Source organism: Asterias rubens, chromosome 17, assembly GCF_902459465.1.
Source record: "Asterias rubens chromosome 17, eAstRub1.3, whole genome shotgun sequence".
In the NCBI taxonomy this organism is placed as follows: Eukaryota; Metazoa; Echinodermata; class Asteroidea; order Forcipulatida; family Asteriidae; genus Asterias; species Asterias rubens.
The window spans coordinates 10,924,189-10,937,131 of record NC_047078.1 but is presented as its reverse complement, the minus strand read 5'-3'; the positions used below and the strand labels follow the sequence as shown (position 1 = coordinate 10,937,131).

General features: G+C 38.4%; 1 protein-coding gene across 1 annotated transcript in view; it reads left to right on the top strand.

Moving 5' to 3' along the window:
* The window catches only part of LOC117301803, a 37,795-nt gene extending 25,531 nt beyond the window's left edge, over nucleotides 1-12,264 (top strand). Inside the window, exons 16-24 of the mRNA XM_033785808.1 lie at nucleotides 28-89; nucleotides 1,340-1,546; nucleotides 5,284-5,394; nucleotides 5,894-6,081; nucleotides 6,283-6,405; nucleotides 6,584-6,695; nucleotides 11,332-11,428; nucleotides 11,738-11,837; nucleotides 12,187-12,264. Coding sequence (XP_033641699.1) covers nucleotides 28-89; nucleotides 1,340-1,546; nucleotides 5,284-5,394; nucleotides 5,894-6,081; nucleotides 6,283-6,405; nucleotides 6,584-6,695; nucleotides 11,332-11,428; nucleotides 11,738-11,837; nucleotides 12,187-12,264 — 1,078 coding nt within the window. The remainder of the gene's footprint in view (nucleotides 1-27; nucleotides 90-1,339; nucleotides 1,547-5,283; nucleotides 5,395-5,893; nucleotides 6,082-6,282; nucleotides 6,406-6,583; nucleotides 6,696-11,331; nucleotides 11,429-11,737; nucleotides 11,838-12,186) is intronic.
* The last annotated feature ends 679 nt before the right edge of the window (nucleotides 12,265-12,943 follow it).

The window sequence follows — 12,943 nt, the reverse complement described above, 5'->3', positions numbered from 1 at the left end:
TAGTTCGGTGATTTGTTTTATCTTTAGTAGTCGTTCTGATCGAAAACGAATCACAGCCGATAAGCAGCCCGTCTACCAAGATATCAAAGGTTGGTTTTCTAAGAACGTAAAACTGAATCAAAGTGGTAAAGGCTTCCCTACATTATTTTGTGCCTCAGCCGGGCCATTTTCCTAAATTTATGATTTCAAACTAAAACTCCCTGCTTACAACATAAACATATGTAGTATTTATACTGTTCAAATGCAAAGTTAGGTAAAAAAAGGAAAAAAAAAAAAAACCCAGACAAATTAAAAAAATAAATCCACAAATAAATCAACTGATACATTTTTCATTGTAATGGTGCTGATGGCTGAGTAGTTTTACATTAGTGTCGGCAGAATTTTTGTAATCTGAAACGTCGTGATGAAAGAACGAAAGTTTCCATGTCCGCACAAATTTAAATCAAAGAGACTTTGTAATAGTATTATAATAATAATATCTTTCATAGCGTACGTATCTACCAGCAGTGTAGTCAATGCACCGAGTATAATTTTTATACAAACTTTCAGAAAGATAGGTTACTGTGAATTCTGAGACCTAATTATGTAGCACCTTATAATGGTTTACAGGGTGCTACAGGGCGCATACAGCAGCCACAGCAAGGAACACCGGGGCGAACCCCCTACTTTTCGATAAGTGCACTGGGTTCTTTTACATGCGTTACACAACACATGGGACCAACGGCTACACGTCCCATTCGAAGGACGAAGCAATGGTCAATTGTCTTGCTCAAGGACACAAGGACATGCCTGGGGTTTGTTTGTCATATTTGTATGTGGAAGATTATGTGCTTTGAGCAAATGATTTGGGGAAATTAGTTTACCACATACTGTTTGACGTGACGTCACTGATCACAATATTTTTAAATGAATATCCTTAAAGGCAGTGGACACTATTGTTAATTGTCAAAGAGTAGCCTTCACAGTTGGTGTATCTTAAGATGAGCATAAAATAACAAACCTGTGAAAATTTTAGCTCAATCGGTCATCGAACTTGCGAGATAATAAAAATCACCCTTGTCACACGAAGTTGTGTGCGTTTAGATGGTTGATTTCGAGACCTCAAGTTCTAAATCTGAGGTCTCAAATTAGTGGAAAATTAAGTCTTTTTCTAAAACTATGGCACTTCAGCGGGAGCCGTTTCTCACAATGTTTTATACCATCAACCTCTCCCCATTACTCATCACCAAGTAAGGTTTTATGCCAATAATTATTTTGAGTAGTCCATTGTCCATTGCCTTTAATTCAATTATGTTTGCCTTTGGGGGACATTAATACATTCTGTACTGTACAATTCCAGAAATGACACCAATCCATTCAAACACCACGGGTGAAGACAATAAAACATATGCTAACCTCCCATCAGCTGAAAAAGCTTTTCCAAGAAATAAACTGCGTATTATAAAGGAGATTGGGCATGGTGCCTTTGGCAAAGTTCTTCTGGCACAAGCTGAAGGAATCTTGGAAAGATCAACCATCACATTGGTAGCTGTTAAAACATTGAAAGGTTTGTTTTTAGCCTCTGTCATATTGACAAACTAAGCCTCTCCACCTATGCATTATTAATTAACATTCATAAATACCTCAGTTTCTCTTCTCCTATGGAGAAGAGAAGCGCGTCACGTGGGGGTGTTTAAGCGGTTAATAAAGACACAGCTGAAGCTGTTTAAGACCAGCTGGCTTCCGCGTGTCGGGCGCGTGCGCGCAAGATTTTCACGCGGAACGCAATTCATAGCTATACAGCGCGTAATATATGTAAGCGCGCGAGCGTAATCTATTTCTAAGCGCGCGCGCGTACACACAACCCACGCGCATGAAACAGATTCTTCACAAAGATTTTGAATTTTTTTTTTTTGGGGGGAAACTTTAGACTATCTGCCAATCACCAAGGGAGGGCGCTTTTCACCAGGTATTGTCAACAACTTAGGAATAGGAAAAGCATGAGTGACGGTCACTGACAGCAAATACCTTGTGTTTTGCGTGTTTTTGATTTTGTATTTTAGATTTAGCCAAACTGTATTTTGTTTTTCACAACACATTGCCAGCATAAACCAAACTGTTCTGGAACAGGACGTACTGGACACGAGTTCCCCAATGATAACAAGCGGTGTGCATGAGTTTTTGGGAGTATTTCTTCTAGGGTAATTAGCAAAAATCCCACAATTCTGACCTATCAAAAATTGAGAAGAAATCAGTTGTATGACAATGTATCTGATTTAATTTTCAAGAGGCTGAGAGACTTCTAAATATTTTTGGAGTATTTTTGAATTTTTAGCATTTACCATTGTTTGCTATAGGAGTTGTGCACCCTTACCTGGTAGGTCTGCTGCCCTCTAGTGGCAGAGCTTTCAAAAAGTCTCCCATTGTCAACGTGTCTATAATTGTATTTTGTTTAACGCTTTTGAACAAAATGGCATTTATGAATGGGAATAAAGGAGTAGTGACTCGTTCTTAATTGTCCGTTTAAAATCTTGCAGAGTCGTTGCCGTGCAAATAAGGCCCTCGCGTTCGGCTCGGGCCTTTATCACACGGCAACGACCCTGCTGGTCTTAAACGGTCGTTTAAGAACTCGTCGCTACACTTTTATTCCCTTAATAATATAAGTTATGTCTTTTCTCTCTACCTAACATTTTATCTGTCTCCACGAAATAAGTAAGTTTGTTGTTTGCTTTACCTGCTCGTTTATTAATAAAGGGATGTTTTGTGATGGGTTGGTTGTTGGTTTAATAATGCAATTTTAATGTCCTCGTATGTTTATGAACAAATTGTGCCCGAAAAACATGCAGAGTATTTGAGTCTTGTTTGAATTTATTTAATATGATTTACATACAATCTTAAAGCCAGATATGGACACTTTTTATAAGTTTCTTTTTACCATTTGGTTAATCTTATCTCACACCAGCAAGACTATTACGATGTAATTGGTTAATCTTATCTCACACCAGCAAGACTATTACGATGTAATGTATATGGCTATCGTGCCTTGACAAACTGACAGTTTGTATGAATGGGTAAGCCTTGTGAAACAACTGCAAATTGTTCAAGAAGTTTCAGATAGCATTTCATTGCATTTTGCTTTCAAACCATTTAAGGACCATTAAGGTATAAACAACTTTTGAGCTGATAAATAATAAGAAGATTGAAGACTTCAAACAAGATAAAGATTATTTCAATTTTACATACCTATGTTTCAACAAAATAATAATTATTGTATTAGCGATATGATTTATTTTACTAAGAAGCCTATTATCCGAAACTCCTTAAAGTATTTTTAACTATGTGGGCCAGCCTTAAATGATTTGTTTTTCTTTTTTCAAACACTTGACACCTTTGGACATATCATAGACCAGGCAGTCTTCTCACTTGGTATATCTCCAAGTAGGTAACTAGGTACATGTAACTTCAGAGGGAGCCGTTTCTCACAATGTTTTATTCTCCATTGCTCATTACCATTAATTGCGAGCAATTATTTTGAGTAAGAAATTGTAAGAAATAGTAGAGGAGGTGAATGACCCTGTATCCTCTTAAAAACATGCATTTTATAGACTTTATGGAGTAATTGCTCAACATTGGGTAAAATGTGTACCCTTTTGGTATTAAAAAAAGGATCATGGTTTAATGTTCGGCCAGTTGTAGAAATTGGCTGTCATAAATAATTATCTTTGAACACTTTAAGATCCCTTATTGCTCTTAGTTATATTATGCAAGCAAATAGTTTATATAATGTACATAAGATGAGTTTATCCCTGGTTGAATTAAATTGGGGTTTCATACACATAGTATTTTTCTCCACATTTTTGTTTATTGTTTAATCAGTAGTATCCCACATTATTTTGCAGTCTAAACAGAACCTCAGCCAAGTCTCGTACGTGGATAATATTATCTCGTGAGAACTGGTTGTATTCAGAGATAATATTATCCCACATTCAGCTTTAGCCAAGTCTCGGACCTGGATAATATTATCTCGTGAGAACTGGTTGCATTCACAGATAATATTATCCCACATTCAGCCTTAGCCAAGTCTCGCACCTAGATAGTATTGTCTCGTGAGAACTGGTTGCATTCAGAGATAATATTATCCCACATTCAGCCTTAGCCAAGTCTCGGACCTGGATAATATTATCTCGTGAGAACTGGTTGCATTCACAGATAATATTATCCCACATTCAGCTTTAGCCAAGTCTCGGACCTAGATAATATTATCTCGTGAGAACTGGTTGCACTCAGAGATAATATTATCCAACATTCAGCCCGAGCCAAGTCTCGCACCTAGATAATATTATCTCGTGAGAACTGGTTGCATTCACAGATAATATTATCCCACATTCAGCCTTAGCCAAGTCTCGGACCTGGATAATATTATCTCATGAGAACTGGTTGCATTCAGAAATAATATTATCCAACATTCAGCCTGTGCCAAGTCTCGCACCTAGATAATATTATCTCGTGAGAACTGGTTGCATTCAGAGATAATACTATCCCACATTCAGCCTTAGCCAAGTCTCGGACCTGGATAATATTATCTCGTGAGAACTGGTATATTCAGAGATAATATTATCCCACATTCAGCCTTAGCCAAGTCTCGGACCTAGATAATATTGTCTCGTGAGAACTGGTTGTATTCAGAGATAATATTATCACACATTCGTCATCTAGTCATAATCATCATTTATCAACATTATCAAAATTATATTCTAACAACGGTTTCAGAAAACAATGACGAGGTCCTAAATTCTTAAAGGGGTATTTTTAAGAGATATTTTCTGGGTTTATTTAACTCTTGTGGTAGTCCAGAGCCATTTATCTTGTTGATGAATCACTTACACGTATAGTGAACCAGTTTGAAACCGTGTTGTTGTGTTATGTTTTTACTGTTTGTAATTATCATTTAATGAAAGTTAATGGAATTCTATGTTCCAACCGAATTCTCAATTTTATAGAAAAAACGAAGTTCACATGAGTTCACTTTGGTAGTATTTGGTGTTTATATATCTTGCCTGCATTGTTATACATACAATGCAATTACCGCTTTTATGGTCCAGTAATCCATCCTTTCATACTGACCATCCTTTGTCCTCATCACTTTTCTCCTATTGGTTTACAGCCACCAATTGTTTCTGAAAAAGAAACTGTGACTGGTTATAATTGTAATGTCTTTGTTTAAGCCTCTGAAGAAGGTCCGGTTAGGATCGAAAAGCTCAGGACATCTACCCTACTCAATTTATATTTGTTTATAATTTAAAGATGGTGCAAATACTAATGAGAAGGATAGCTCGATCTGTGAGTTGGAACTAATGAAAAAGTTGCCTGAACATTGCAACGTTGTGAAACTTATCGGCTACTGCATACAACAAGGTAGGCCTACATGGTCCGCCGGGGCACGTGTATTGTGAAAAGTGTATACTGGATTCAGTCTTTTGGATGAGATTGATGATAATTATATGTCTGTTTATGTGCACATGTAACATTTTCACATCTTGTTTTGATAGCTAATATGTATTTCCAAATGTCATGATCGTCGTTGGTTGAATCCGAGTCAATTCAACACCTGCAACCATCATGGTGTGCTGATATTGAAACAAATGCAGTATACACAGACAGTTGTAAAACCTGGGTTAATTTCCGCATTGGTATTTTTTTTTTTAAGATGGCGTTTGTGCAAAATATGATCGATCTTTTGATTTGTATTGGATATACTACTCTTAAGTCGCCATGATTATATCTGAGTGTTTATAATAGTGTTTTCCTCACTGGGGAACGTATCAAATTTACGAAATATTGTAACAGTGTGAAAAAAGATCGTTCGATTTACGACGAAGATATGATTGCAGTGTTACCCTTGTTATCTCTGCAGATCCTCCATACATCATTGTTGAGTATCTATCTCGAGGCAACCTGAAAGACCTACTGAAAGACAGTCGTAGTAAAGGAGGGCGGGTCTATGGAAACCTACACGGCGTCAGTAAATCACTTACATCCAGAGACCTCATGAAATTTGCTAATGATGTAGCCGATGGTATGAGGTTTATCTCATATCAAAAAGTGAGTTTATAAAAACCCTTATTTTACCAAAAACAGGTCAAGCAAAGTTAACGGGCTGTTGTTGTAATTTTGTTAAGATTCCTCCGTTAACAATGTCGATAAACCAACCCCAAAATTGTGTATTTACTAGCACACGAAGCAACATTTGGGATGATTGATTTCGAACCCTAAACAACATTTCATATATTTCTATTCACACAGTGCATCCACCGAGACCTTGCTGCCCGTAATATTCTCGTAGCTGAGGACATGACTTGCAAGGTGTCTGATTTCGGCCTTGCTCGAGACGTTATGAACATCAGGGTGTACGAAAGAGGGTCGGATGTAAGCTTTAAAATAACCGACGAGGAAAAAATCTAATCAATCTATATTTCATTCACTATTGTATTAGAACATAATATATTTCATTTTAGAAAAATGCGTACGTCATAACAATATTGGAATCAGTCTTGTACTTGATTTTTTTTTTTTTTCCCCCAAATGTTTGTTTGAAAATCTGTAGGGCCGTTTGCCTCTTCGTTGGATGGCATTGGAGTCTATTCTTGACGATGTGTACACGACAAAGAGTGATGTATGGTCATTTGGTACTCTCCTATGGGAAATTGTAACCCTTGGTAGGTGGTTTGATACACGAATAGATGCTTTGCAATTGTTTAACCATCTCATAGACAAGTAAAATTGTCAATACAATATTTGTGTCACCGGTTTTTACCTATTTTTTAAATCAAGAGCCTACACGACGTGGTTCGATTGTTTAGTCGGAAGATTGGTATAAAGAACACACAACGGACAGCAAATTAGTTTGACCCTCTTCTCTTGAAGATTGGAGAAGTTGGATTGAATGTCAATGCAAAATTATCAAGGATTCAACACCTCAGTGGATTGTGAAAGAACAAGTACAACAACTCAAAGGGGGGCAAACTCACAAATGAAGTTTGTTTCTGTGACTTCCTTCAAAGAAGAAATCAACAATGCTTTTAAATCACTGATTTGTCAGGGACTATGCTACAGTTAAAATTCATCCAATACAAGACATTCAATTTAACACAATCAATAAGGCAATAATACAAATTCGTTCTAGCTTCTTCAGTATAAATCAACGGTTTACAGTGCGAATTGATATCTGACCGACGGCGATTCACCAATGTGAACCTAAGGAATACTAAACAATTATATGCTCTAAGAAAATAACGACAGATCGCAGTTTTGTAGGAGAAACAACATCAATAAATACTGAAAGAGTTAATGACAACACAAATACGGGGTAATATGCAATGCTTCTTAGCTGAGTTTCGCGCTTCAACTAGATCTTGGTAGAGACTCAATCTTGAAAGGCTGACATCAGATGGACTCCGAAGTCTAAGAAGTGTACTCTGACGAGTTCCATAAGTGGAAGGCTTAGTAAAATCACGGTATGCTATAAAATAACAGGTGTTTCAATAAAGCAAATGGATTCTATCAAAACGTATTGAACGCAAAAGAACAACAAGGGTGTAACTAAAATGTAACGCAACTAAATCATATAAAGGCAATAGAGGAATATAAAGTAAAATAGACGGGACTCCTAGAGCTTTTCCGTATTTATACATGACAAACAATAAAAAGAAGGTTTATACAAAATAAAATACTCAAGGAATGTATACATCTTAATGGCATTGTTCGAACAATCAACATGTAATGGTCTAAACTCGTACGGATCCCCAAATCTTGCCCACGTTTTTGCACAGTACGCACTTGCACGTACGGCGGGTTGGGACCGCCGCTTTACAACACACGTGTGCGCAGTTATTTCTGCAGTATAAAAAAAACAAGCCGTCGGACGAGTGCCATCATTTCGTCTCAAAGATGCCGAAGAAGACACAGAATAAGAGGTCGCTGCATCTGCAGCTCAAAAGGCAGCGGATACGGCCAGAGAGGCCCAACAGAAACGGGCCACGGTAGATGAGAGGGCTAGAGAGGAAGAGGGGAGGAAGAGTGAAGAAGAGTCAGATGGTGACGCCAGAGAGTCTGATCATGAGAAGGGTGCTGCGTGTGGACCGGAGAGTGGGTCACAATAAGAACAAAAACATTTTACTAATTTTGTTTGACACATTGAATACATAAAATTGAATTATAAGTTCATCAAATTAAATCATGAATACCATGAGTTCATGTGCTCAAACAACCCGATCTTGCCTTGGTAGGTGGCCCGAAGTGGAGAACTTTAATAGTCCGCCAAATAGATCTAAATACACAATTGTACATTTTACATGTAATATTATCGTACAAACATGTAATCATTAATTTTTTTAATTTCAGAATATGTTAATTGAAAAAAAGGAAACTTATTAATGTGTAAAACTTACTTCACTTTCAGCTGAAGTTCGTCCTATATATACCCCCCCCCCCGACATCGGGAGAAAAGCTCACGTTCATCGCATACGCACGCACTTACAACATGCGAGTGAGTAAGGACACCGTACGTGACCAGCACGTGTAAGTACGGCCTCCGCACGACAACGTGGGAATCGCAAGATTATCGTACGTTGTACGCACGTCGTACGCACGTTGTAAGCATGTACAACTCACTTACCACGTGCGCAACGTACGTTGCACGCAACCACTCACGGCCAGGCGTGGCGTGCGGGCCACGTACTTACACCTTGCGCAAACCGTGCGTTGATGTACTCCCTCCTTGCTCTTGCCACTCCCTCCCACGTTTTCAGAAAAACGTGGCGGACGTGGCCTTCCAAAAACGTACGGACAAAAAACACGCACGGTGGGTTGTGACCGAGGCTTTAGTGTGGAGCACGTGCTTATGTACTCGTACAAGTGACCGTTGGAAAAGAAAAAAAAGACTCGCAGAGTCAGTGCGCTGTGCGCACGTTGGCTGTAGAGGGCACGCACGTCACCCGTACTGGGTGTGAATCCGTACGGGTGACGCAGAGAAAGTTCCTCATGCACTAAAAGTGCTACGTCGTGTCTGCGTGCTCCCAAATCCGTACTGAGGCGGTACTCGGCACGTACGGATCCCCAAATCTTGCCCACGTTTTTGCACGTAGACAGCACGCACTTGCACGTACGGCGGGTTGGGACCGCCGCTTAAAGTGGCAAGCAAAGAAAAATGTCAACGCAACGCAACGCGGGGACGAAGGCTCACATACAGATGCTTGGGTTAGATGGGACTTGGGAGGGAAATGGCTCAAGGTGGGACAGGGGACGGGGGAATGGCAAACAAATTAACGGGATTGGCTGGGATATAATAGGCCCACAGGGAAGGGGGAAAAGGGACTTATAAACGATACGGGATAAGAAAGTAATAAACTAGACGTGGAAAAAAAAATGAAACGGAAAATAATCGGGACTTGAAAAACTGGAAGAGGGACCCGCGCGGCTAAACTTGAAAATATGGATGGGGAGATCGACTAATAATGAAACACGGAAAAAAGGGCAGGTGGATACGATTTCACAAAAGCACGGTGATTTGTAATGTGCCCCCGCCCTCCACTTATACCCCACCCATCACAACGCTACATTTGCGGCATTTTATACACAATAAATTCTAGCGGGGTGCCGCGCGAAGCTGAACAGAACGTACATTAATCCAAGAGGCCGAACCAAAAGAAACGGGTGTAATTTCACAATTAGAAATTGTAGGCCTACGCTTTGTTTGTTTTGAAAGTTGTATCCTCCAATCAAAATGGAGATGGTATTTAAAAAAAAATTGTGAAAACATCGCGGAAAGATGTAATGTTCCATTCAACTCGGCTCCGCCTCGTTGAATAGAACATTCCATCTTTCAACTCATGAACATATTCGCACCATTGCACTCATAAACATTCATTATTTATATAATATCATAATATGCAATTTATAACAGAGTCCGACACTGGTTTAGTCAATATTTTCACCCAATACGTTTGGCTCAACAGCAGCTGTCAAAGCAAGTTGTTATGCCCCAAAACTTTAATATAAGCGTTATTGTCGTAACGTTTGTCAGATTGTGTAGCCTACTTCAATAGCGGACTGTTTTTCCTGCTTGGACTTATTCACTGCAGATTATCGGTTATATCTCATAAAACGCGACCACGTCCTTTTGAAATGAACTTTGACAATTTTTATTGTAAAAACCGAAGGTAGGCATACACTTTGCCTTTATAAACTGCTCACAAAAAGTAAGGAAACTTTTTTCATTCCAGTAAATTTGTTATTATTTAATACTCTCTGTGTATATGGTATATATCAATGCAAAGCTGAACTGTACCTCTTTAAAATGATACCACATTTGCAATGATTACATGTTGCTGGACTTGGCTACACGTATAACAATGAGGCAAAGTCACAAATCAATTGTGGCAAAATTACCGTTGTCTGTGAATGGTCAATAGGTAATGATCAATAATCAAACTGATCAAGCTTTTCGGAACCATTATTGGTCTACACAATGATTTGCACCAGTGAGCTCATCGAACACAATTTACCCTCATCTCTTGCAAAACACCTTGTTTGATGGGTATTTGCAAGACGATATTCTACAGCCGAATGCAGTCCCATACTTGCAGACTCTTGGACCAAATGCCATCTTTCAAGATGACAACGCTCGCCCCATTGAGCCCTACTGGTGACTGACTTCCTGAAAAATGTTGGGGTGCACCGGATGGATCGGCCCACTAACAGTCCAGACCTGAATCCCATGGAACATCCTGTGGGACCAGCTGTCCGCGCCAGAACCACCAACACATCAACTGTGGCTGACCTAACAAGGTTCCTTAATGAAGAATGGAACGCCATCCCTCATCATCAGCGTATCACAAGACTTGTGTGCAGCATGAGAAGAAGGTGCCAGGCTGTCATCAACGCCTTCGGATCATCCACTCGTTACTGAACTTTTTGTATCAATAAAGTGTATTAAGATCAGTAAGTTGTCTTGCTCTATACCAAACTTCTTGTCTCAATTAAGTGGATTAAGATCAGTAAGTTGTCTTGCTTGTTTGAATTACAGTGTCAATTTGATTGTTCACACAGTAACACAAAATTGCTAATTTTGGCACATTTGATTTGTGACTTTGTTTCATTCTCATTAACGTGGTCAAGTCCAGCAACATGTAATCATTTCAATTGTGGTGTCATTTTAAAGAGGAACAGTTCAGCTTTGCAATGATATATACCGTATACAAAAAGAGTATTAACTAATAACAAATATACTGGGTTGAAAAAGTTTCCTTACTTTTTTATAGGCATTTCCATAACCGGCGTTGATTTTGTGTACAGGTGCCCGACCGTATCCCGCCATGAGTGCCAAGACGATGATCAAAGAGCTTCAGAATGGATACCGTATGCCTAAACCAAACCATTGTCAGGATGAATTGTAAGTTAACATGATTATCTTTCAGATCACGTTCCATTCCTTTTTGATATACTTAACATCCACAATACCTAACACAAGTATAAGTTTCAAAAGCTATGCCAAAAGCACGATATTCCGTGATGAAACTTAGAATGGGATGGGATATACGCCAGAATAATATTTTGACGGAAGACATAAACGGGTATCATTAGAGGCATTAAACTTTTCAGTCTTTTCCTTTTTCTAAAGTGCTATATGGAAAACTGAACAATTATTACACAGTCCATTTCCTCTGTTTTAACTTTTACGGGGTATTCTTTTAAATTAAAGGTATCAAGTTATGCTGAAATGCTGGAAAGAAGATCCCGATGTGCGACCTCCGTTTAGGATCATTTCCCATACTCTGAATAAACTGGCAGCCACACGAAAGGTAATAAACGTATTACAATATGGTCGTAGCCGATAATGTTTTTCAAAGGTAGGCCTACAGATGAACAATGGCAGAAAAACAAGGCATCCTGTTTCTGATAAAATGTACACATGCAGATCTTTATTACAGGTGATGTTTATAGGCATAATTGGTACATAAGGAGTAAATAAGAGTTTTCTCACTTGCTGTTGAATTTTAATCTACCAACACTTTGCAAACGTTCATACCACTGTATTTACTTCCCGTCTTACGTTCACATTACGAGACGGAAGACATTGAAAGTCAGTTAACTGGCACAACCATTATAACAAACGTATTATATATTTTGTCTGTGATGTTTACAATCCAGGACTGCATCTCCATCAAAGTCTACGAAGAGACAGTTTATGAGGTCACAATCTCAGAAGATCAATCCGAAAAAGTGTAGTTAGATGTTTGTCTGTCAAGTTATAAGCCGTAAGTTTTAAGACATTTTGACAAAACTGTAATTAAGTAGATTCAAACGCAAATTATTTTTATACCAAAGGGTATTTTTGCATGGAAAAGTAATAACAACGTTACATAAGAGCTACAAACGTTAGTTTCTATAGCGCTATTAAACTAGAATGACAAAACGATGGGTTTAAGTATTGATTTAAAAGTCTCCCAAAATGAAGGTGCTCGCCTTCGGCTCGGGCCTTTCGACCCTGCCTGTTTTAAACGGCCGTGAAAGAACTAGTAGCTACCCTTTTATTCCCTTAATTAAGTTTTATTCTGCATGACCTCATTTCTATAAAACTTTAAGATTCATATTTAAATGGTTGAAGTCTCGAGGTGTATGTACGCTAAAAAGAATTGTATTGCTTTGTTCAGGAATCTTGCAATTTTTAAGTTGGAATTATTGCTACTAGAGGACGCTGTGTACATTGAAGTCCTTTTGGGGTAGGGTACTGTTGTCTGATAATTGGTTCAATTCAATTTAAAAATATCATTATAAACTTTGGTTCAAGAAATTTAATATTTGAAAAAATTAAGACATTTTTAAGATGCATGTTTTCGTATGGCAACACATGTGTTGATGACGTACCTGTTTTGTTTTAAAATGTTCACGAAGGAAATGAAATTTA